Source organism: Hyla sarda, chromosome 7 (assembly GCF_029499605.1).
Source record: "Hyla sarda isolate aHylSar1 chromosome 7, aHylSar1.hap1, whole genome shotgun sequence".
Lineage (NCBI taxonomy): Eukaryota > Metazoa > Chordata > Amphibia > Anura > Hylidae > Hyla > Hyla sarda.
The window spans coordinates 6,985,015-7,010,100 of NC_079195.1; the positions used below are offsets into that span (position 1 = coordinate 6,985,015).

Below are 25,086 nucleotides of genomic sequence, written 5' to 3' on the forward strand. Positions count from 1 at the left end.
AGAGAGGCTCAGAGGACGATGAAGACCCCACCTTCCTTATTTCATCGTCCTCCATATCTAGTTCTGATGATGAGCCACCAACGCGGCAAACTCGCCGCCATGCGGTGCCGCAAACCTCCTCTGTCCTTGACCCTGAGCCCGTGATTCCTGAGTTTGTTGGCGACTCAGGAATCAAAATTAACATTGTCGGGTTCACTGAAATGGACTTTTTCGGTCATTTTTTCAGTGACGACTTTGTTAATTTGATGGTTACACAGACGAATCTGTACGCCCAACAGTTCGTCGCCGCTAACCCGGGCTCACCTTTAGCTAGACCCGGCGGCTGGACTCCAGTCGATGCAGCCGAAATGAGGACCTTTTGGGGCCTCGTGCTGCATATGGGTCTAGTTAAAAAACCCAGTGTTAGGCAATATTGGAGTGGGGACGTCTTTTACCAGACACCCCTCTACAGTATGGCCATGACACGTTCCCGGTTCGAGGCCATTCGGAGATGTTTGCATTATGCTGATAATGTGGCATGTACCCCCCAAACTGATCCCGTGTATGACCACCTGTATAAAATCAGGCCGGTTATCAATCACTTCGGGGCCAGATTTTGGGAGGTCTATGTCCCGGGGCGGGAGGTCGCTATTGATGAGTCTCTCATCAGCTTTAAGGGGAGACTCAGCTTACGGCAATACATCCCGACCAAGCGAGCGCGGTATGGCGTGAAGATGTATAAACTTTGCGAGAGTACCTCCGGGTACACTTGCAAGTTTATGGTGTATGAGGGATGAGATTCCCGTATTGAACCCCCAGAATGTCCCCCCACTCTGGGTGTTAGCTGGAAAATCGTTTGGGGCCTTTTGCACCCATTGCTAGATAAAGGTTACCACCTTTACGTGGATAACTTTTATACTAGTATCCCTCTCTTCACATCCCTCGCTGCCAGATCCACGTCCGCTTGTGGGACAGTCCGGAAGAATCAAAGAGGCCTTCCTTCCTATCCCCTGCAGACTCCTATCCCCCGGGGTGAGTCCCGTGCCTTTTTCCATGAAAACCTGTTGTTGGTCCGGTATAAGGACAAGAGGGATGTCCTTATGCTCACCACTATTCAAGGGAACGGCAGCACCCCTGTCCCTGTGCGAGGTACCGCGGGACCGCAGGTCCTCAAGCCCGATTGTATTCTGGACTACAATCGGTATATGGGAGGAGTTGATCTTTCTGATCAAGTCCTGAAACCATATAATGCCATGTGGAAAACACGTGTATGGTATAAAAAAGTTGCCGTCTACATGGTACAGGTTGCCATGTACAACTCTTTTATACTGTACAAGTACGCTGGCAACACAGGGACATACCTGGAGTTTCAAGAGGTAGTTCTACAGGCCCTCATCTTTGGTGACTGCCAAAGAGCGGGTCAGAGCACCTCTGGAACTTTAGGTCCCCGGATCATCCCCGGCCAACACTTTCCAGGTGTGATCCCCAACACTGCAAGGACGGGACGAACCCAGAAGAAATGCAGAGTGTGTCACAGGAAGGGGAGACGGAAGGACACCACCTACCAATGGGACACTTGCCCCGATCATCCGGGCCTCTGCGAAGGCTGCTTCAGGGAGTATCACACTTCCATGGAGTACTAAATTTTCCATCCTTTGCCCTAATTTTCATTCCCCAGAATTCGGCTCCAATGTACCAGTCCAGGGTACATTGACTTCCAAATTTTAAACCAAAACAACCCACCCCCCCCCCCCCCCAAAAAAAAAAAAAAAAAAAAAAAAAAACCTTTTTCCCAATACCCCAATATCTTTTTTTTTCTTCCCCCTAAAAATTGGGTCATGGGACACAGAGTCAACAGCATTGGAGGTTTGCAGTTGCCTCAAATGTGCAACGCTCTCTCTCCACATGAGCGGGTTGCGCATTTGAGGTAACAGAATAGGGACGGCCCCACACATCCCCTTCCCAGAATGATGATTCAGAGTATAGGGTTTGGGGCGGGCATCCTTTTTACTTTTGGCTGCACTCTGGGTCATCATTCTGGGAAAATAATTGGCATATCAGTTCTAAAATTGCAATTTTCTTCCCCCCATAGAACTCTTCATCCATTCCTGGAAAATAAATGAAGGAAACACCCGTCTGTTCCAAATCTCCACTTCACCCTATACACCTTCCCTAGGGGGTGTAGTTTGTAATAATCTCACATGTGGGTGTTCCTTTCATATATTTTCCTCTGAATGTATGTAACTGTTAGGTCCGTAACAAACATCCGCCTCAAATGCAAAGAGTTCTCGCTGAGCTCTGTCATATTTCCAGGCGACAATTCGGAGTCACATGTTAGTTGTTCCCAGAAAAATGAAGCAGAGCATAGGTTGAAAATTGCAATTTTCCAAAGCTTCATCCATTCCTGGAAAATAAATTTAGGGAACACCTGTGCGTTAGAAATGTCCTCTGTACCCCTATACCCATTCCTCAGGGTGGGTACTTTCTGTAATGGTGTCACATGTGGGTGTTTCATTCTTGTATTTTCCTCGGAATGTATGTAACCGTCAGCTACTGATATGCCAAAGGTCACAAATACAAAGTGACCTCTATGACTTCTGAGCCTTGTTGTGCGCCCGTCCAGCACGTTACCCCATATGTGGATGTATTTTTATAGTCAGGAGAAAAAGCCCTCCAAAATTTGTACCCAATTTCTCATATTACCCCTTGTGAAAATGTTAAAAATTGGGTAACCCCAGCATTTTAGTGTAAAAAAATCAAATTTTTCAATTTATGGCCACTTTTCAAAAAACCTGTGAGGTGTTATTTCCCACTGTACCCCTTGTTACGTTCATTGAGGGGTGTAGTTTCTAAAATGGTGTCACATGTGGTTTTTTTTGGCTGTTGCGGGCTTTATAAATGCACATGACCCCCAACTTCAATTTCAACAAAATTTTCACTCTTTCTATTCTGAGCTTTGCAGTGCGTCCACAGAGCAATTTACATCCACATATGTTTGTTTTTTTTCTCAGACAAAATTTTTCTTCAAATTTTGGGGGCCTTTTGCCCTATTACCCAATGGGAAAATGAAACATTTGGGGTAACACTATCAATATAGTGCAAAAAAATTAAATTTTTCCCTTTTACGGCCCACTGTTCAAAAAACCTGTGAGGTGTAAGTACTCACTGTAACACTGTTACGTTCCCCGAGGGGTCTAGATTCCAAACTGTAATGCCATGTGGGGTTTTTTTCTGCTGTCCTGGCACCATAGGGGCTTACTAAATGCGGCATGCCCCCAGAGCAAAATTTGCTTCAAAAAAGCCAAATGTGACTCCTTCTCTTCTGAGACATGTAGTGCACCAGCAGAGCACTTTTCACCCCCATATGGGGTGTTTTCTGAATCGGGAGAAATTGGGCTTCAAATGTTGGGGGGGGTATTTTCTGCTTTAACCCTTTGTAAAAATGTTTTTTTTTTTTTACATATGCAAAAGTCGTGAAACCCCTGTGGGGTATTAAGGTTCACTTTACCCCTTGTTACGTTCCCAAGGGGTCTAGTTTCCAAAATGGTATGCCATGTGTTTTTTTTTTGCTGTCCTGGCACCATAGGGGCTTCCTAAATGCGGTATGCCCCCAGAGCAAAATTTGCTTCCAAAAAGCCAAATGTGACTACTCCTCTTCTGAGACCTGTAGTGTGCCAGCAGAGCACTTTTCACCCCCATATGGGGTGTTTTCTGAATCAGTAGAAATTGGGCTTCAAATTTTGGGGGGTATTTTCTGCTGTAACCCTTTGTAAAAATTTAAAATTTTTGGGAAACCAAGCATTTTAGGTAAAATTATTATAATTTTTTTTTTACATATACCTGTGGGGTATAAAGGTTCACTTTACCCCTTGTTACATTCCCCAAGGGGTCTAGTTTCCAAAATGTAATGCCATGTGGGGGGGAGTTTGCTGTCCTGGCACCATAGGGGCTTCCTAAATGCGGCATGCCCCCAGAGCAAAATTTGCTTCAAAAAAGCCAAATGTGACTCCTCTTCTGAGACCTGTAGTGCGCCAGCAGAGCACTTTTCACTCCCATATGTGGGGTGTTTTCTGAATCGGGAGAAATTGGGCTTCAAATTTTGGGGGGTATTTTCTGCTATTACCCTTTATAAAAATGTAACATTTTTGGGAAAACAAGCATTTTAGGTAAAACATTTTTTTTTTTTTTTTTTTTTTTTTTTACATTTGCAAAAGTCATGAAACACCTGTGGGGTATTAAGGCTCGCTTAATTCCTTGTTACTTTCCTCAAGGGGTCTAGTTTCCAAAATGGTATGTCATTTTTTAGTTTTTTATTTTTTTTGCTGTTTTGGCACCCTAGGGGCTTCCTCAAGGTGACATGCCCCCCAAAAACCATTTCAGAATAATGTTCTCTCCAAAATCCCCTTGTCGCTCTTTCCCTTCTGAGCCCTCTACTGCGCCCGCCAAACACTTTACATAGACATATGAGGTATGTGCTTACTCGAGAGAAATTGGGCTACAAATTCAAGTAAACATTTTCTCCTTTTACCCCTTGCAAAAATTAAAAAATTGGGTCTACAAGAACATGCGAGTGTAAAAAAATCAAGATTGAGAATTTTCTCCTTCATATTGCTGCTATTCCTGTGAAACACCGAAAGGGTTAAAACACTGACTGAATGTCATTTTGAATACTTTGGGGGGTGCAGTTTTTATAATGGGGTCATTTATGGGGAATTTCTAATATGAAGACCCTTCAAATCCACTTCAAAACTGAACTGGTCCCTGAAAAATATCGAGTTTGAAAATTTTGTGAAAAATTGGAAAATTGCTGCTGAACTTTGAAGCCCTCTGGTGTCTTTCAAAAGTAAAAACACATCAATTTTATGATGCAAACATAAAGTAGACATATTGTATATGTGAAGCAAATTTTTTTTTATTTTTAATATCCATTTTCCTTACAAACAGAGAGCTTCAAAGTTAGAAAAATGCAAAATTTTCTATTTTTTCATCAAATTTTGGGATTTTTCACCAAGAAAGGATGCAAGTTACCACAAAAATTTACCACTATGTTAAAGTAGAATATGTCATGAAAAAACTATCTCGGAATCAGAATGATAACTAAAAGCATTCCAGAGTTATTAATGTTTAAAGTGACAGTGGTCTGAATTGCAAAAAAACAGCCGAGTCCTTAAGGTGAAAAAGGGCTAAGTCCTTAAGGGGTTAATATTTGTATTTTATTTCTAATTATCTCTATTGTTATAATGTTTTTTCTAAGATGCTATATATGCTTATGGTTTACAAATGGATTTTAGGTATTTATCGAGCATTTATAATGGTTGTTGTTATGAGGTCATTACCTCCCGTCATTGTGTCTATGCAAATTATTGACCCGAACTAATCATTTCCGGTTTAAACGGAAAGACGGTATGTAACGTTTTGTTTATTGCCTATATATCTGTGTATTGCTTTTATTTGTATATTAACCTGATGAAGAGGCTGGTTCAGGCCTTGAAACACGTTGCTGTGCGCAGTTTGACATCCCTTGGAATGGTGAGGTTGTCAATTATTCTCCTTTCTATTGCAAAGTATATAATGGCAGCCTATAGGGTGCGATTTCTTACTTTTTACTTCTGTATATTATTCATTGTGTATTACTGCATTATGGTATTTCTTTTGGTCTTATGTAATGTCCTTTATTTGAGATACATTAAACTTGAGTTTTTGTGTTATTTTTATATGTATAAGAGATTGTGGTGAACAGTTTGCAGACGTGACACTGATGACATCACCAAGTCCTTCCGTGTTCCAAACATTGTGTGTGTGGACCTGATGAAGAGGGTATTTGGACCCTCCAAACGCGTTGTCCTATTGCTAAATAAATCTATTTCATATTTCACAGAAGTGTCCAATAATCAATGAAATTTATTTGGTGGCTTTTTCAGTCCAATCATCTGAATTTACCCCAGGTGACTCCAGTCAAGGTGGAGAAACATCTCAGACAGGATGAAGAGAAATGGGAGGAGCCAGAGCTAGATATCATGTCATAGCAAAGGGTTTCGAATAGTTAATTGTATGCACAATTTTAGTTTTTCCTTTCTTAATAAATTAGCAAAAATGTCTTATATGTTGTGTTCAAATTCTCATTATGGAGTACTGAGGGCAGAATGATCAGGATTTATGTTTATTTAAGCAAATGGAGCAACATGAATTTTTTTTTTTTTTTTTTAAAAGCAGTGGCGTACCACGGGGGGCGGCCCGCCCCAGGTGCCACTCTCAAGGGGGGTGCCAGGGGCGGAATGACCTGCCGCAGCCGCTGCTCGTCCCAGATCCCCAGCAGACAGCGCTACATTCTCCTGTATGCGCGATACACGCACATACAGGAGAAGGCGTCCCCTCTGTGTGAGCCGCATCTGCAGCTACACAGAGGAGACGTGGCTCTGCATTTACCTATAGGAGAGGGGGGGGGGTGCTCTGCATTTACCTGTAGGGAAGGGGGGAGAGGGGGGGGGTGCTCTGCATTTACCTATAGGGAAGGGGGGAGAGGGGGGGTGCTCTGCATTTACCTATAGGGAAGGGGGGGAGCGGGGGGTGCTCTGCATTTACCTATAGGGAAGGGGGGGAGAGGGAGGGCGGGTGCTCTGCATTTACCTATAGGGAAGGGGGGGAGAGGGGGGTGCTCTGCATATACCTATAGGAAAGGGGGAGGGGGGGTGCTCTGCATATACCTATAGGAAAGGGGGGGAGGGGGGGTGCTCTGCATTTACCTATAGGAGAGAGGGGGGAGTGCTCTGCATTTACCTAAAGGGAAGGGGGAGGGGGGTGCTCTGCATATACCTATAGGGAAGGGGGGAGAGGGGGGGGTGCTCTGCATATACCTATAGGGAAGGGGGGAGGAGGGGTGCTCTGCATATACCTATAGGGAAGGGGGGAGAGGGGGTGCTCTGCATTTACCTATAGGGAAGGGGGGAGGGGGGGTGCTCTGGATATACCTATAGGGAAGGGGGGGAGAGGGGGGGTGCTCTGCATATACCTAGGGCTGGGCGGTATGACCATATATGTGTATCACAGTATTTTTTTAACTTACGGCGGTTCCACGGTATATAACGGTATTCCCCCCCGCAAAATCATGTGACCCGCCAGCGCTGTTCTGCTCCCCCCAATTAATGATCAGCCCAGCGGGGTACTACTCACATATGTCAAGCACTGCCCTCCTCCTCTTTGTTGGGGGCTGCCGGCGATGGAACTCACTGTACGCCAGTGGTCTCCAACCTGTGGACCTCCAGTTGTTGCAAAACTACAACTCCCAGCAATCCCGAACAGCCGGCGATGGAACTCTCTGTACGCCAGTGGTCTCCAACCTGCGGACCTCCAGTTGTTGCAAAACTACAACTCCCAGCATGCCCGGAGTTGTAGTTTTGCAACAGCTGGAGGTCCGCAGGTTTGAGACCACTGCTGTACGCTGTATACCTATGCCCGGGCTGCAAAAGATACAGAAAATAAACTTAACTCACCCACGTCGGCCGCACACTGGGGACGGGAACGCGGGCAGCCGTCAGCCTATCACCGGCCAGAGCGATGCCCTGCCCCTGCCAGTGATAGGCTGAGCCCACTGTCATGTAAGAAGCCGGCTTCATACATGACAGTGGGCTCAGCCTATCACTGGCCAGCAGTGGTCTCAAACCTGCAGACCTCCAGCTGTTGCAAAACTACAACTCCCAGCATGCCCGGACAGCCGTTGGCTGTCCGGGCATGCTAGGAGTTGTAGTTTTGCAACAACTGGAGGTCCGCAGGTTGGAGACCACTGGCATACAGAGAGTACCATCGCCGGCTGTCCGGGAATGCTGGGAGTTGTAGTTTTGCAACATCTGGAGGTCTGCAGGTTGGAGACGACTGGTGTATAGTATAGAGTTCCAGCGCCCGGCGGCCCCCAACAAAGAGGAGGAGGGCAGTGCTTGACATATGTGAGTAGTACCCAGCTGGGCTGATCATTAATTGGGGGAAGCAGAACATGTGGGGACAGTGCTGTGCTAGGCTGATAATACATTCCCGAGGGGGAGGGGCCCAACCAGTATTGCGGTATGGGAGAAAATTCATATCGTGCAGCCCAAAAAATGTGGTATTCGGTATGGACCGGTATACCGCCCAGCCCTAGATATACCTATGGGAAAGAGGGGGGGTGTAGCTCTGCATATACCTATGGGGAAGAGGGGGTGGGGGGTTTAGCTCTGCATATACCTATGGGAAAGAGGGGGGGTGTAACTCTGCATATACCTATGGGAAAGAGAGGGGGGGTGTAACTCTGCATATACCTATGGGAAAGAGAGGGGGGTGTAACTCTGCATATACCTATGGGAAAGAGGGGGTTACCTGGCTACCTACCTACCTGCCCTTTTACTATGCAGGACACCAAGGAGGGCATTATTACAGTTTGTGGGCCTATAGATGGGAAGATTGTGTAGAGGATGGGACGGCACTGAATATATGCAGAGTCTGACATGTTTTTCCTGCAGATGTTAAGAGATCCACATGGCGGTCTTATCTGGACAGAGAAGAAAAGGAAAGAGGACGCCGCTGATCAGAAAAGACGTAATTGTGAGTCCCAAAATGTAACTGTAATCGCTTATATGGTATACACATCCTGTGTACAGCTGATATCTACCGCCATATGGTCCTGTATATAATCACTTATATTGTATACAGATCCTTTATAGTATACTGGTCTGTATATAGTGGTTTTATTCAGTACAGTATGGCGGTATTATCCAGTTATTGTGTGGTGGTACATATTTACTCCTTGTATACCAGTATTATTGGTCATGGAAATTTACCTACGTTAAAGTGTTTCTTATATATATAAATTTTAGTTTATTGTGTGTGGGATTTGGGTGGAATAGGAGCGTGGCAGAAGATTGACGAGCTGCAGAGCCTAGCAGGGGCCCTTGCCTTTTTTGGTCCGGGGGCCCCGAGTGTTGGGGGAGGGGAAGGAGGTACGCCCCTGGAAAAAAGTGAAAGGGTGTATTGTACTGAGGAGAACAACCACCATCCACAAGAGAGATCACAATGTACTGAGGAGAACAACCATCATCTTCTTTTATCACTACTATATGTATTTCAGTAAAATACTCACATCAGGTATAAATGGAGGATCCATGATTCCAGCTTCTAATCTCTTAAAGTTAATGACCTTGAAGAAGGGGTGACGCTTCACCTCCAGCGACCGGCCCTCGTGGCACCCCAGACGCTGCTTCACATCCTTGGTAAGGAGCTATAGGATGAAGACAATGATCAGGTAAATGCGGCATCAACAGCGCCCCGGAAATATGTGATGCCATCTGTCACCGTAGACTCCCATTAACACTCCTGTAATACCCAATATCATCACACACAGTGCCCCAATGGATAAACATAGAAGCTTACAATCTATAAGATATATGGGCACATACAAAAGGTGGTGGGAGGGGGAAGAGTCCAGACCATAAGAGCATACAACCTATAAGAAATATGGGGAGATACAGGAGGTGGGGGGGAGGATGAGTCCAGACCATAAGAGCTTACACTCTATAAGAAATATGGGGAGATACAGGAGGAGGGGGGAGGTAAGAGTCCAGACCATAAGAGCTTACACTCTATAAGAAATATGGGGAGATACAGGAGGTGGGGGGGAGGATGAGTCCAGACCATAAGAGCATACACTCTATAAGGCATATGGGGAGATACAGGAGGTGGGGGGGAGGTAAGTGTCCAGACCATAAGAGCTTACACTCTATAAGAAATATGGGGAGATACAGGAGGTGGGGGGAGGATGAGTCCAGACCATAAGAGCTTACACTCTATAAGGCATATGGGGAGATACAGGAGGTGGGGGGAGGATGAGTCCAGACCATAAGAGCATACACTCTATAAGGCATATGGGGAGATACAGGAGGTGGGGGGGGAGGATGAGTCCAGACCATAAGAGCTTACACTCTATAAGAAATATGGGGAGATACAGGAGGTGGGGGGGAGGATGAGTCCAGACCATAAGAGCTTACACTCTATAAGAAATATGGGGAGATACAGGAGGTGGGGGGGAGGATGAGTCCAGACCATAAGAGCATACAACCTATAAGAAATATGGGGAGATACAGGAGGTGGGGGGAGGTAAGAGTCCAGACCATAAGAGCTTACAACCTATAAGAAATATGGGGAGATACAGGAGGTGGGGGGGGGGGGGGATGAGTCCAGACCATAAGAGCTTACACTCTATAAGGCATATGGGGAGATACAGGAGGAGGGGGGGGAGGATGAGTCCAGACCATAAGAGTATACAACCTATAAGAAATATGGGGAGATACAGGAGGTGGGGGGGAGGTAAGTGTCCAGACCATAAGAGCTTACACTCTATAAGAAATATGGGGAGATATAGGAGGTGGGGGGGAGGATGAGTCCAGACCATAAGAGCATACACTCTATAAGGCATATGGGGAGATACAGGAGGTGGGGGGGGAGGATGAGTCCAGACCATAAGAGCTTACACTCTATAAGAAATATTGGGAGATACAGGAGGTGGGGGGGAGGATGAGTCCAGACCATAAGAGCTTATACTCTATAGGAAATATAGGGAGATACAGGAGGTGGGGGGGAGGATGAGTCCAGACCATAAGAGCTTACACTCTATAAGAAATATGGGGAGATACAGGAGGTGGGGGGGAGGATGAGTCCAGACCATAAGAGCTTACACTCTATAAGGCATATGGGGAGATACAGGAGGTGGGGGGGAGGATGAGTCCAGACCATAAGAGTATACAACCTATAAGAAATATGGGGAGATACAGGAGGTGGGGGGGAGGTAAGAGTCCAGACCATAAGAGCTTACACTCTATAAGGCATATGGGGGTGCAGGAGGAGTGCAGGGGCTCGGCCTTCACTCACCATCTTACACACAGCCTTTGCCTCCTCAGAGAACTTGTGTGTATAAACCTCCTCGGTCTCCAGGACGCGCCTGTCCACCTCCTCGCGCTTGACCTTCTCCTTCCTGCCCCTGAATGGAGACTGTCCGGCGATCATCTCATAGATCAGGCAGCCCAGGCCCCAGTAGTCAGGACTGAAGGTGTAGCGCTGGTTATTGAGAACCTCAGGGGCTGGAAGGAAGAGTGATGTAAGGTGACATGGATAACCCCCATGGAGCCGCACACTGTACAGTAATGTGCTCACCCATGTAGCCCACTGTGCCCACACGACCTCGGATGGAGTCTCCCTCCGGGATTTTGACAGCCAGACCCAGATCGGAGATCCGTATGTGACCTGCAAGAGAAACAGCACAAAGACTGAGGAAATGAGGAACCAGTAATACGAATCCACTACTGCATGAGCCCTAGACCCCTACCCTATGTACCTGTAGCCTCATTATCAGGAAACTCCTCCCCCCATGCATATACCCCCATGTTACTGTGGCCCCACTCCAATATCATGTAACTCTCCCCCCACCCTCCCTCCCTTGAGAGCGATCACTTGTTATCGGCAGAGATTTGTTTATTCTCAGATATTCTGATATCAGTTTATGGGAACAACTTTGATGCATCTTACTGATCCCGACTACCCTGTCCCCTCCAGACTCCTCTGTTCCCCTCCAGACTCCACTGTTCCCCTCCAGACTCCTCTGTTCCCCTCCAGACTCCTCTGTTCCCCTCCAGACTCCTCTGTTCCCCTCCAGACTCTTCTGTTCCCCTCCAGACCCCCCTGTCCTCCCCTCCAGACAACTCTGTTCCACCCCAGACTCCTCTATTCCCCTCCAGACTCCTCTGTTCCCCTCCAGACTCCTCTGTTCCCCTCCAGACTCATCTGTTCCCATCCAGACTCATCTGTGTCCCACCCAGACTCATCTGTTCCCCTTCAGACTCATCTGTTCCCCTCCAGACTCTTCTGTTCCTCTCCAGACTCTTCTGTTCCCCTCCAGACTCCTCTGTTCCCTTCCAGACAAACCTGTTCCACCCCAGACTCCTCTATTCCCATCCAGACTCTTCTGTTCCCCTCCAGACCCCCTGTCCTCCCCTCCAGACCCCCTGTCCTCCCCTCCAAACTCATCTGTTCTCCTCCAGACTCCTCTGTTCCCCTCCAGACTCCTCTGTTCCCCTTTCAGACCCCCCTGTCCTCCCCTCCAGACTCCTCTGTTCCCCTCCAGACTCTTCTGTTCCCCTTCAGACCCCCCTGTACTCCCCTCCAGACTCCTCTGTTCCCCTCCAGACTCTTCTGTTCCCCTTCAGACCCCCCTGTCCTCCCCTCAAGACACTTCTGTCTCCTCCAGATGCCTCTGTTCCCTCTAGACTCTTCTGTCTCTTTCAGGGCAATCTATCCCCTCCAGACCCTTCTGTCCCCTTCTCCAAAATCCTCTGTCTCCTCTTCCATACCCCTATGTTCCCTCCAGACCTTCTATCCCCCACCAGGCTCTTCTGTCCTCTTTCAGACTCCACTGTCCTCCATACTTCTCTACCCCTGACCCCTCTGTCCCCTACAGACCCCTCTGTCCCCTACAGACCCCTCTGTCCCCTACACACTCCTCTGTCCCCTACAGACCCCTCTGTCCCCTACACACTCCTCTGTCCCCTACAGACCCCTCTGTCCCCTACAGACCCCTCTGTCCCCTACACACTCCTCTGTCCCCTACAGACCCCTCTGTCCCCTACAGACCCCTCTGTCCCCTACACACTCCTCTGTCCCCTACAGACTTCCCTGTCCCCCCTGCAGACCCCTCTGTCCTCTACAGACCCCTCTGTCCCCTACAGACCCCTCTGTCCCCTACACACTCCTCTGTCCCCTACAGACCCCTCTGTCCCCTACACACTCCTCTGTCCCCTACAGACCCCTCTGTCCCCTACACACTCCTCTGTCCCCTACAGACTTCCCTGTCCCCCCTGCAGACCCCTCTGTCCCCTACAGACCCCTCTGTCCCCTACACACTCCTCTGTCCCCTACAGACTTCCCTGTCCCCCCTGCAGACCCCTATGTTGCCTCAAGACTCCTCCATTTTGAGTCACACATCTTTATATATATATTTTGCACATCTGGACACAAGATTCTTCATGCACACAACTACTCATCCATCATACACATAAAGTAGATCCCCGCATCATCCACATGCTACATCCTCACCGTAATCGTCCAATAGGATATTCTCCGGCTTTAGATCTCTAAACAAAACAGAATATAATGAGTGTGATAGTTGGGAGTGCTCACCCGTAGCGTGCTTGCCTGGAATGGTGACTTACCGGTACACAATGCTCTCTCGATGAAGGTCACCGAGGCCACACAGTATTTCCGCTGCATAGAAGGAAGCTCTCTGCTCCAGGAATCCTGGGTTCCCCATGTTATAAATGTGAAATTTAAGGTCCCCTCCATTCATCAGTGTCAGCACCAGGCACAGGGCGTCCTTTGTCTCATAGGCGTATGCCAGGTTCACCTTGTGTAGAGACGACCATAGATTAGATGGTTCCTGTATCATGTATATACTGAGCATGGGCTGGGGCCACTGTGTGAACAGCTGAGGAGCACCCCAGTGACTACTAGATTACCAGTGACTAACACTAGGGGTCGCCAATGCTGGACTATCTATATACAGTTGTAAGAAGTGAACCCTTTAAGGTTCCTTCGATTTTTGCATTGATCAATAATTCAACGTGTTCTACTTATAGGCAACAAAATGTAACTAATGGCACACAGACAGTTCATGTACTTTATTAAGCACATTAAAGGGGTACTCCGCCCCAAGACATCTTATCCCCTATCCAAAGGATAAGATGTCTGATTGAGAGGGTCCTGCCACTGGGAACCCCCATGATCTCCTGCACACCACCCTGGCATTCTGAACTTTTCCTTCCGAACGCTGGGTTCGGGCCGTGGTCATGACATCAAGCCACACCCCTCCATTCATGTCTATAGGAGGGGGCGTGACGCCCCCTCCCATAGACATGAATGGAGGGGGCGTGGCATAGCCTCATGAGTGAGCGTGGCGTGACATCACGACCCCCGCTGCCGGAACCCAGCATTCTAAACATACTGTTTAGAATGGTGGGTGCTGCACGAAGATTGTGGGGGTCCATATCGGCAGAACCCCCGCGATCAGACATCTTATTCCCTATTCATTGAATAGGGGATAAGATGTCTAGGGGCGGAGTTACCCCTTTAAGTAAACCTCCACAGTGCAGGGAGAAAATTAAGAAAACCTCTGCGTTATTGACTAGAAGAGAAAATAAGATTCTGAAGGAAAACAGGTTAGTGTGAACCATACACGATCCAAACAATTTACAGACAACCTCAGAAAAGGTGACATAAAGAGGCATGAAGCCGGAGAAGGCTACAAAACCAAAGACCTGAGTGTACACTGATTCACAGTTATACAAAGTGTCCACAAATAGAGAACATTCAGCAGGGTTGGCTCTGCTTATATGCAAAATAGGCAGCCGCCTAGAGCGCCCTCTTGATGGGGACGCCGCTCTGCCTCAGTGTGTCTCTCCAGTAGTAAGGAGATTACATGAGGAGGAGGTTTGTCACAGTGTGTCACCCCAGTAGTAAGGAGATTACATGAGGAGGTTTGTTACAGTGTGTCTCTCCAGTAGTAAGGAGATTACATGAGGAGGAGGTTTGTTACAGTGTGTCACCCCAGTAGTAAGGTGATTACATGAGGAGGAGGTTTGTTACAGTGTGTCACCCCAGTAGTAAGGAGATTACATGAGGAGGAGGTTTGTTACAGTGTGTCTCTCCAGTAGTAAGGAGATTACATGAGGAGGAGGTTTGTTACAGTGTGTCACCCCAGTAGTAAGGAGATTACATGAGAAGGAGGTTTGTTACAGTGTGTCACCCCAGTAGTAAGGAGATTACATAAGGAGAGGGTTTGTTACAGTGTGTCACCCCAGTAGTAAGGAGATAACATGAGGAGAGGGTTTGTTACAGTGTGTCACCCCAGTAGTAAGGAGATTACATGAGGAGGAGGTTTGTTACAGTGTGTCACCCCAGTAGTAAGGTGATTACATGAGGAGGAGGTTTGTTACAGTGTGTCACCCCAGTAGTAAGGAGATTACATGAGGAGGAGGTTTGTTACAGTGTGTCTCTCCAGTAGTAAGGAGATTACATGAGGAGGAGGTTTGTTACAGTGTGTCACCCCAGTAGTAAGGAGATTACATGAGAAGGAGGTTTGTTACAGTGTGTCACCCCAGTAGTAAGGAGATTACATAAGGAGAGGGTTTGTTACAGTGTGTCACCCCAGTAGTAAGGAGATTACATGAGAAGGAGGTTTGTTACAGTGTTTCACCCCAGTAGTAAGGAGATTACATGAGGAGGGGGTTTGTTACAGTGTGTCACCCCAGTAGTAAGGAGATTACATGAGGAGGAGGTTTGTTACAGTGTGTCACCCCAGTAGTAAGGAGATTACATGAGGAGGAGGTTTGTTACAGTGTGTCACCCCAGTAGTAAGGAGATTACATGAGAAGGAGATTTGTTACAGTGTGTCACCCCAGTAGTAAGGAGATTACATAAGGAGAGGGTTTGTTACAGTGTGTCACCCCAGTAGTAAGGAGATTACATGAGAAGGAGGTTTGTTACAGTGTGTCACCACCGTAGTAAGGAGATTACATGAGGAGGGGGTATGTTACAGTGTGTCACCCCAGTAGTAAGGAGATTACATGAGGAGGAGGTTTGTTACAGTGTGTCACCCCAGTAGTAAGGAGATTACATGAGGAGGAGGTTTGTTACAGTGTGTCACCCCAGTAGTAAGGTGATTACATGTGGAGGGGGTTTGTTACAGTGTGTCACCGCCATAGTAAGGTGGGGCGTGTAAAAAGGCGGGCTAAAGGGCGGAGTCAAGCAAAAATCCTTGCACCAGCCCATACCTTCAAGAATGTTCCCTGTTAGGTTAACTGCATGAGTACAATGGGTGACCCAGATTTGAGAAAAACCCCAAGGGTAACAGCAGAAGACACACAGAAGACTCTACAGACTACTAAACCTCTGTTCATGTCGCCTCTATTAGAGAAACACGGAACAAGATTGGTGAAGATTGGTGATCATGGAAGGACACCACGGAGGAGCCACCACTGGGCACAATAAAACATTACAGGCCCTCCAGAGTTTTTCCAAGATCACATGGATGTAAGACAATGAGACAAAAATGGAGGAAAAAGAGCACTACACACAGCACCAAAACCTCATACCAAATGTGGAGCATGGGGAAGGGGCAACATGGTTTGGGCTTTGCTGTCTCAGAGCGGTCACCAAAAGCACCCAAGAAAAACAACTACAGAATGGGGGAAAAAAGAGACATTTAAAGGGGTACTCTGCTGGGAAAAAATGTTTTTAAATCAACTGGTGTCAAAGGGGGGGGGGAGAGGAGTGACTAAGACTTAACTTTTAATCAAGTAATCTTAAAAAATATATAGATATATGTGAATGTACAGTGTGGGGTAGATCTGATAATATCTCCCCACCATAAGGACTCTGTCACGATTCGGCTGGCTGGAGGTGGATCCTCTGTGCCAGAGAGGGATTGGCGTGGACCGTGCTAGTGGACCGGTTCTAAGTTGCTACTGGTATTCACCAGAGCCCGCCGCAAAGCGGGATGGTCTTGCAGCGGCGGTAGCAACCAGGTCGTATCCACCAGCAACGGCTCAACCTCTCTGACTGCTGAAGATAGGCGCGGTACAAGGGAGTAGACAAGAGCAAGGTCGGACGTAGCAGAAGGTCAGGGCAGGCAGCAAGGATCGTAGTCAGGGGCAACGGCAGGAGGTCTGGAACACAGGCTAGGAACACACAAGGGAACGCTTTTTACTGGCACAATGGCAACAAGATCCGGCGAGGGAGTGCAGGGGAAGTGAGGTATAAGTAGGGAGTGCACAGGTGAACATACTGATTAAGCCTGCTGCGCCAATCAGTGGCGCAGTGGCACTTTAAATTGCAGAGACCTGGCGCGCGCGCGCCCTAAGGAGCGGGGCCGCGCGCGCCGGGACAAGACCGACGGGGAACGGGTCAGGTACGGGAGCCGGGATGCGCATCGCGAGCGGGCGCCTCCCGCATCGCAAATCGCATCCCGGCTGGGAGGGATATTGCAGCGCACCCGGTCAGCAGGTCTGACCGGGGCGCTGTGAATGAGAGGATGCTGCGAGCGCTCCGGGGAGGAGCGGGGACCCGGAGCGCTCGGCGTAACAGACGCAATAATTACACACTGTTAAATGACCACGAGTGTTTAGTATTGTAATTTTAGCATCATCAGTTATTTCCCTTAATGTCCGACGCGTTTCGGTCACCATCCATGACCTCCTCAGGGACAGGTAGGGTGCTATTTAATATATCAGATGAGCCCTGCTTATAAGTGGTACAGTCATAAGCCACATCTACATATAGCAGGGAACAAAACACTCATCACAAGCAGGCAGTGATACCTGGATAGCAGACCCTGGAGCGCCTTGGATATGGTCAATCCCTGGAAAAAATCACATATAAACACAAGCTGCTGTCAGGTCACGTCGCATAATCATTATTACCCTGAAAGAAAAAACAGCCGTGTTACTTACAGTTAGGCGTCTAACGATAGTCTCCATGTGCATACCCGCTTGGTTGCGGGGAGCCGTACAGTCCTGTCGGCTTCTACAGTGCACATGGAGAGACGCCGCGGCGTTCTGTGTAATATCCGATCGCCGGGCGGAAGGGAGGCAGGGCCCGGGTGACGCAACTTCCGGTTTGCGCCGCCGTTCCGGAGATGCGTAGCCGCTCTGTGTTAGAGAGCGGTAACTAGGCAACCCGATTTACTCCACTGTGCCCGGACAAAAGGACATGGTTTACAGAAATGAGTAGAACCAAAGGTTTATAGACTAGCTAATTCTGCAACAATGTAGCCTTACTTGTCAAAGTGTTACTATTGGTCAAAAGTGAAGAATAAATCAGAAACTATTTGGGACATGTGTGAAGAAAATTGGAGGGGCTTATAGAATGTATTAACCTTGGCATATAAAACGGCAAAGGATACCCCTAGAGAACAGTTACTTATCCCCAAGCAACACACGGAAGAATCCAGGATATGCAGAATTATTGGAACATTCGACAATATGTCAGGCCCAATTAGAGAAATTATTCAGCGCCATTGGAGTGTTCTGCTTATGGATGAAGATCTACGTACCTTAATAGGAGAATATCCACAAATTACATACCGTAAGGGCAAAAGTATAGCCGACATGGTGACTCACAGCCATCTTTCACCTATTCCACCTACCCCACATGGGTCAACCGGACCACACTAACTGGCTCACATGCGTGTGGTCACTGTCGAGCCTGTACACACATGAATAAAACCCTTCAGATATCACTACCAAGGCTTAATAGAATGTATAGAATTAAAACCTTTATCAACTGCAGTACCAAAGCAGTTATCTACATAGCCGAGTGCTCATGTGGTCTGAAATACGTGGAAAAGACTATTCGTGAGCTCCGTAGACGAGTCCTCGAACATGTTGGCGATGTGAGGAACAAGAGAGACACAGCTATTTCCAGACATATCCATGAAGTCCATGGGGGCGACATTAAACATCTGCGCTTCTATGGCATTGAGAATATGCGTCCATCTATACGCGGTGGAGATTTAGACCAACTATTATTACAACGCGAAACGCGTTGGATTTATACGCTTGACACCGTTACACCACACGGCATGAATGAAATGCTGTGTTTCACTAGTTTCATTGAGACACAGTGACGGGGAATAGGCAGGGGGATATTTTGGAGAGGCAGCTAGTGGGGGTTGTAGTCAACCCATGATGCAGTATATCCCCCCTTTTTTATATCAGGGACTACTAGGGTTTGATAGACTAGGTTCCTGTGCGGGACCGCCCTTTTTAGGGCGGCCACCCCGCCTAGGTTTAGGGAATAGTATAGACTGCATCTAGGCTTCACACTAGGTCCCCTAGGCCCCTGCCATACCCCCCCTTCCTCTATACTTGTTAGGAGGTGACCCTTCTCTTTTCCCATATGTCACTGTGTCTTGATGACTCCTCTCGCCTGATCTCCCCATACGTGTCTCAATGCCTGTGCCCATCCGTCATAAAATACATAGTTCCTATATTACATCATATGGAGAATTATATAAGCCCCTCCAATTTTCTTCACACATGTCCCAAACAATTTCTGATTTATTCTTCACTTTTGACCAATAGTAACACTTTGACAAGTAAGGCTACATTGTTGCAGAATTAGCTAGTCTATAAACCTTTGGTTCTACTCATTTCTGTAAACCATGTTCTTTTGTCTGGGCACAGTGGAGTTAATCGGGTTGCCTAGTTACCGCTCTCTAACACAGAGCGGCTACGCATCTCCGGATCGGCGGCGCAAACCGGAAGTTGCGTCACCCGGGCCCTGCCTCCCTTCCGCCCGGCGATCGGATATTACACAGAACGCCGCGGCGTCTCTCCATGTGCACTGTAGAAGCCGACAGGACTGTACGGCTCCCCGTAACCAAGCGGGTATGCACATGGAGACTATCGCTAGACGCCTAACTGTAAGTAACACGGCTGTTTTTTCTTTCAGGGTAATAATGATTATGCGACGTGACCTGACAGCAGCTTGTGTTTATATGTGATTTTTTCCAGGGATTGACCATATCCAAGGCGCTCCAGGGTCTGCTATCCAGGTATCACTGCCTGCTTGTGATGAGTGTTTTGTTCCCTGCTATATGTAGACGTGGCTTATGACTGTACCACTTATAAGCAGGGCTCATCTGATATATTAAATAGCACCCTACCTGTCCCTGAGGAGGTCATGGATGGTGACCGAAACGCGTCGGACATTAATGGAAATAACTGATGATGCTAAAATTACAATACTAAACACTCGTGGTCATTTAACAGTGTGTAATTATTGCGTCCTTATGGTGGGGAGATATTATCAGATCTACCCCACACTGTACATTCACATATATCTATATATTTTTTAAGATTACTTGATTAAAAGTTAAGTCTTAGTCACTCCTCCCCCCCCCTCTTTGATTGCATAATTGACTGGGAGTATTGTCATTACTCGGTTGGGAGATACCCAAAATTCTCTATACTATTACTAAATCAACTGGTGCCAGAAAGTTAAACAGATTTGTAAATTACTTCTATTAAAAAACCTAATCCTTCCAGCACTTATTACCTTTTATATGCTCCACAGGAAGTTATTTTCTTTTTGAATTTCATTTCTGTCCACAGTGACCACAGTGCTCTCTGCTGACACCGCTGTCCATTTTAGGAACTGTCCCGAGCAGGAAAGGTTTACTATGGGGATTTGTTCCTACTCTGGACAGTTCCTAAAATGGACAGAGGTGTCAGCAGAGAGCACTGTGGTCAGACAGAAAGGAAATTCAAAAAGAAAAGAACTTCCTGTGGAGCATACAGCAGCTGATAAGCACTGGAAGGATTCATATTTTTTAATAGAAGTAGTTTACAAATCTGTTTAACTTTCTGGCAACGGTTGATTTAAAAAAATTATAAAAAAAAATAGTTTTCCAGTGGAGTACCCCTTTAAAGATTTGTGTCTTTGGAATGACCAAGCTCGAGTCTCGACCTAAAGCCTATTGATGTGATGTGACCTGACCTTAAATGGGCACTGTCGTTAAAACTAATTGTTGCTATTGCACTTCTTATGGAAAATAAAAAAGTCTTTCTAATGTACTTTGTTTAAAATTTTTTAGTTTTCTACATATTTGTGTTTAAAAAAGCTGCCACTAGGTGTCTCCCTGCTTCTCCAGAGCACATTTCCCTCCATCTTTTGCACAGAATTTGGACTCCTGCTGGCCTGACAGAAGTCCAAAATCAGGAAATGCAGTCTGGAGTGCTGAGAGGTGTGTGCAGCCTTAGCCAATCATAGCTCATCTCACACTGAACTGCTCTGGGCTGTGTGTAGCAGAGTGAGGGAGGAAGTTCTCCCCTGTATGGCTTCAGATGATGTCACACCTGCTGGGGAACGCCCCTTCCCAGTCTGGGAATCTGACTAAGCAGAAAATACAGAGCAAGGTAGAAAACTAAAAAAGGTAGAAAACTAAAAAATCAAAAAATAAAGGCAAGGGATGGTTTATCATGATGGGGGCAGTGACCTTGGAGGATTATAAAATGTAACAAGATCATGACAGGTATTCTTTAGGAGGGCGCTGCACACAAGGACCCCCTAGAAATATTGAATATTTTAAACACGTTGCTGGAAGGAGAGGTCCACAATTCGTCCTCGCCATTGTGCTAATCTTCAGCTACAGGAAACATTAGGCAGAGGTGATTGCTGCTAAACGGGGATTTACAGGTTATTACATTCAAGATTTGACTTACTTTACCTCTCTGCACTGTGGATGTTTACCCATTATGCTCAGTAGAAGACATGAGCAGTGCCACTGTCTGGGGTTTGTCTGTAATTGTGACAATTGATATTATAAAGGATGACCTCTCTGTGTTCATATATACCCTGTGCGATGAACCCTGTGTGTATATATATATATATATATATATATATATATATATAGTCATGGATGTAAATGTTGGCACCTCCTGAATTCTTTCTAGAAAGTGAAGTATTTCTCACAGAAAAGGATTGCAGTAACACCTCTTTTGCTATACACATGTTTATTCCCTTTGTGTGTATTGGAACTAAACCAAAAAAGGGATGAAAAAAAGCAAATTGGACATAATGTCACCAAACTCCAAAAATGGGCTGGACATAATTATTGGCACCTTTCAAAATTGTGGAAAAATAAGATTGTTTCCAGCATATGATGCTCCTTTATACTCACCTGGGGCAAGTAACAGGTGTGGGCAATATAAAAATCACACCTGAAAGCAGATAAAAAGGAGAGAAGTTCACTTAGTCTCTGCATTGTGTGTCTGTGTGTGCCACACTAAGCATGGACAACAGAAAGAGGAGAAGAGAACTGTCCGAGGACTAGAGAACCAAAATTGTGGAGAAATATCAACAATCTCACGGTTACAAGTCCATCTCCAGAGATCTAGATTTGCCTTTGTCCACAATGCGCAACATTATCAAGAAGTTTACAACCCATGGCACTGTAGATAATCTCCCTGGGCATTGACGGAAGATAAAAATTGATGAAAGGTGTCAACGCAGGATAGTCCGGATGGTGGATAAGCAGCCCCAAACAAGTTGTCCTGAAGGCTCAGGGAGCATCAGTGTCAGTGTGAACTATCCGTCGACATTTAAATGAAATGAAACGCTATGGAGGAGACCCAGGAGGACCCCACTATGGAGGAGACCCAGGAGGACCCCACTATGGAGGAGACCCAGGAGGACCCCACTATGGAGGAGACCCAGGAGGACCCCACTATGGAGGAGTCCTAGGAGGACCCCACTATGGAGGAGACCCAGGAGGACCCCACTATGGAGGAGACCCAGGAGGACCCCACTATGGAGGAGACCCAGGAGGACCCCACTATGGAGGAGACCCAGGAGGACCCTACTATGGAGGAGACCCCGGAGGACCCCACTATGGAGGAGACCCAGGAGGACCCCACTATGGAGGAGACCCAGGAGGACCCCACTATGGAGGAGACCCAGGAGGACCGCACTATGGAGGAGACCCAGGAGGACCCCACTGCTGACACAGAGACATAAAAAAGCAAGACTACATTTTGCCAAAATGAACTTGAGGAACCAAAATCCTTCTGGGAAACGTCTTGTAGACAGATGAGACCAAGATAGAAAGAACACAGGACCTAGAGTGACATATGGGGGAGGTCAGTGATGTTTTGGGATGTTTTGTTGCCTCTGGCACTGGGAGCCTTGAATGTGTACAAGACATCATGAAATCTGAGGATTATCAATGGATTTTGGGTCGCACTGTACAGTTCAGTGTAAGAAAGTTGGGTTTGCATCCGAGATCTTGGGTCTTGGGTCTTCCAGCAGGACAATGACCCCAAACATATGTCAAAAAGCCCCAGAAATGGATGACAACAAAGCGCTGGAGAGTTCTGAAGTGTCAGCAATGAGTCCAGATCTAAATCCCATTGATCACTTGTGGAGAGATCTTAAAATTGCTGTTGGGAAAAGGCGCCTTCCAATAAGAGACCTGGAGCAGTTTGTAAAGGAAGAGTGGTCCAACATTCCGGCTGAGAGGTGTAAGGAGATTATTGATGGTTATAGGAAGAGTGGTCCAACATTTCGGCTGAGAGGTGTAAGAAGCTTATTGATGCTTATAGGAAGACACTGATTTCACTTATTTTTTCCAAAGGGTGTGCAACCAAATATTAAGTTAAGGGTGCTAATCATTTTGTCCAGCCCATTTTTGGAGTTTGGTGTAAAATTATGTCAAATTAGCTTTTTTTCCTTCCTTTTTTGGTTTAGTTCGAATAAACACAAAGAGAATAAACATGTGTATAGCAAAACATGTGTTACTGCAATCCTTTCCTGTGAGAAATACTTCATTTTCTAGAAAGAATTCAGGGGTGCCAACATTTATGGGAATGACTGTGTATATATGTGTGTGTATATATATATATATATATATATATATATATATATATATATATATATATATATAAACAAACAGGTAGAGCAGCACAACCTCCGAAAAGAGCAGCAGGTGCAGGCGGTAAAAGGTCCCGGGTCAGGGGTCCCATAGCTGCAGCACTCCAAGGTACAAGGTGAATAGGATTTATTGACCCAACATCAGGAACAATGTTTCAACTGCCCAATTGCAGTCTTTCTCAAGTGTATATATATATATATATATATATATATATATATATATATACAGTGGTCCCTCAAGTTACAATAATAATTAGTTCTAGGACGACCATTGTATGTTCAGATCATAAACCTGGTAATTGGTTCTGAAGCCCCAAAATGTCATTCCAAAAATAGGGGAAAAAAATGAAGGGAGGATTAAACAAAAATAAGTAGATAAATAATATAGATAAAGCAAATCCTTACATATAACAGTAAGAAAGATCTGCTAGGAGCTGTAATCACTGTCTATGTAGAGGACAGGAGCTTCTTCAGGGTCCTGTACAGTACACGCAATGTCCTAAAAAAGTAATGGAGCCGCCCTCACCTGGTGCCCAAAGGAGCAGCTAACCCTGGCACAGGTAAAAAGTACAGAACATGTAAAGCCTCCCTGAACTGTAGGGGGCGCTGCCAGACAGGAATTCAGTGCATACTCTTCAGTAATACAGGTAAAGAGTACAGAACATGTAATACCCCCCTGTACTGTAGGGGGCACTACCAGGCAGGAATTCAGTGCATACTCTTCAGTAATACAGGGGTATTACCAGTGAATGCCCATTTCGATTAGTCGCTTCTTTCAGCCATTGACACGTTTCACAGATCTGGACTGTCTGTACATTGTATGTTGAGTCTGGTTTCACGTTACAATGGTTCAGAAAAGACCAGAAAGGTCCATTGTATGTTGTAACTATAGTAAGTTGAGGGATCACTGTATATATACCGTACAAAGTAAAAACAAAAGGAAAAATAGCCAGCACAACAACCTAATACACAGGTGCCCGCTGCTGTGGCAAATACAAAATGTACAAAAAAGAAAGTTGCAACAGCACTCTAGGTCAAAAAATGGAGCCTCTTAGCGCACTTTCTGATCAAAATGTGTGTCCCCATCCACCACGCGGAGGTGGCCTCACATGGGACCCTAACATGATAACTCACCTCTGCTGTGCATATAGCCTCTGACTGTGTACATACCGTATTTTTCGCCATATAAGACGCACTTTTTCTTCCCCAAAACTGGGGGGAAAAAGTTAGTGCGTCTTATACGGCGAATACACACCCCTATCGTGGCAGTCCCTGCGGCCATCAACGGCCGGGAACCGCGGCTAATACAGGACATCACCGATCGCGGTGATGCCCTGTATTAACCCTTCAGACGCGGCAATCAAAGCCCGCCGCGTCTGAAGTGAAAGTGACACTAACCCGGCTGTTCGGGACCGCCACGGTGAAATCGCGGCGTTCCAAACAGCTTACAGGACACCGGGAGGGACCTTACCTGCCTCCTCGGTGTCTGCTCCGTGCCGGGATCCCCTGCATGGCCGGCACTCTCCTTCGACGTCATCACGTCGTTGCGCACGCCTTCCCGTCATCCAATAGGAGCGGCGTGCGTAGCGACGTGATGACGGCGACGTGATG

The 25,086-nt window shown here is 46.6% G+C and overlaps 1 protein-coding gene across 3 annotated transcripts in view; it reads right to left on the minus strand.

Moving 5' to 3' along the window:
* GRK5 (G protein-coupled receptor kinase 5) overlaps window positions 1-25,086 on the minus strand; it is a 149,020-nt gene that overhangs the window by 40,408 nt on the left and 83,526 nt on the right. For all 3 annotated transcript variants that reach the window (XM_056528874.1, XM_056528873.1, XM_056528872.1), the window contains exons 9-13: window positions 13,203-13,393; window positions 13,087-13,124; window positions 11,152-11,241; window positions 10,870-11,078; window positions 9,086-9,223 (exon numbers count right to left, since the gene is read on the minus strand). In XM_056528874.1, coding sequence (XP_056384849.1) covers window positions 9,086-9,223; window positions 10,870-11,078; window positions 11,152-11,241; window positions 13,087-13,124; window positions 13,203-13,393 — 666 coding nt within the window. The remainder of the gene's footprint in view (window positions 1-9,085; window positions 9,224-10,869; window positions 11,079-11,151; window positions 11,242-13,086; window positions 13,125-13,202; window positions 13,394-25,086) is intronic.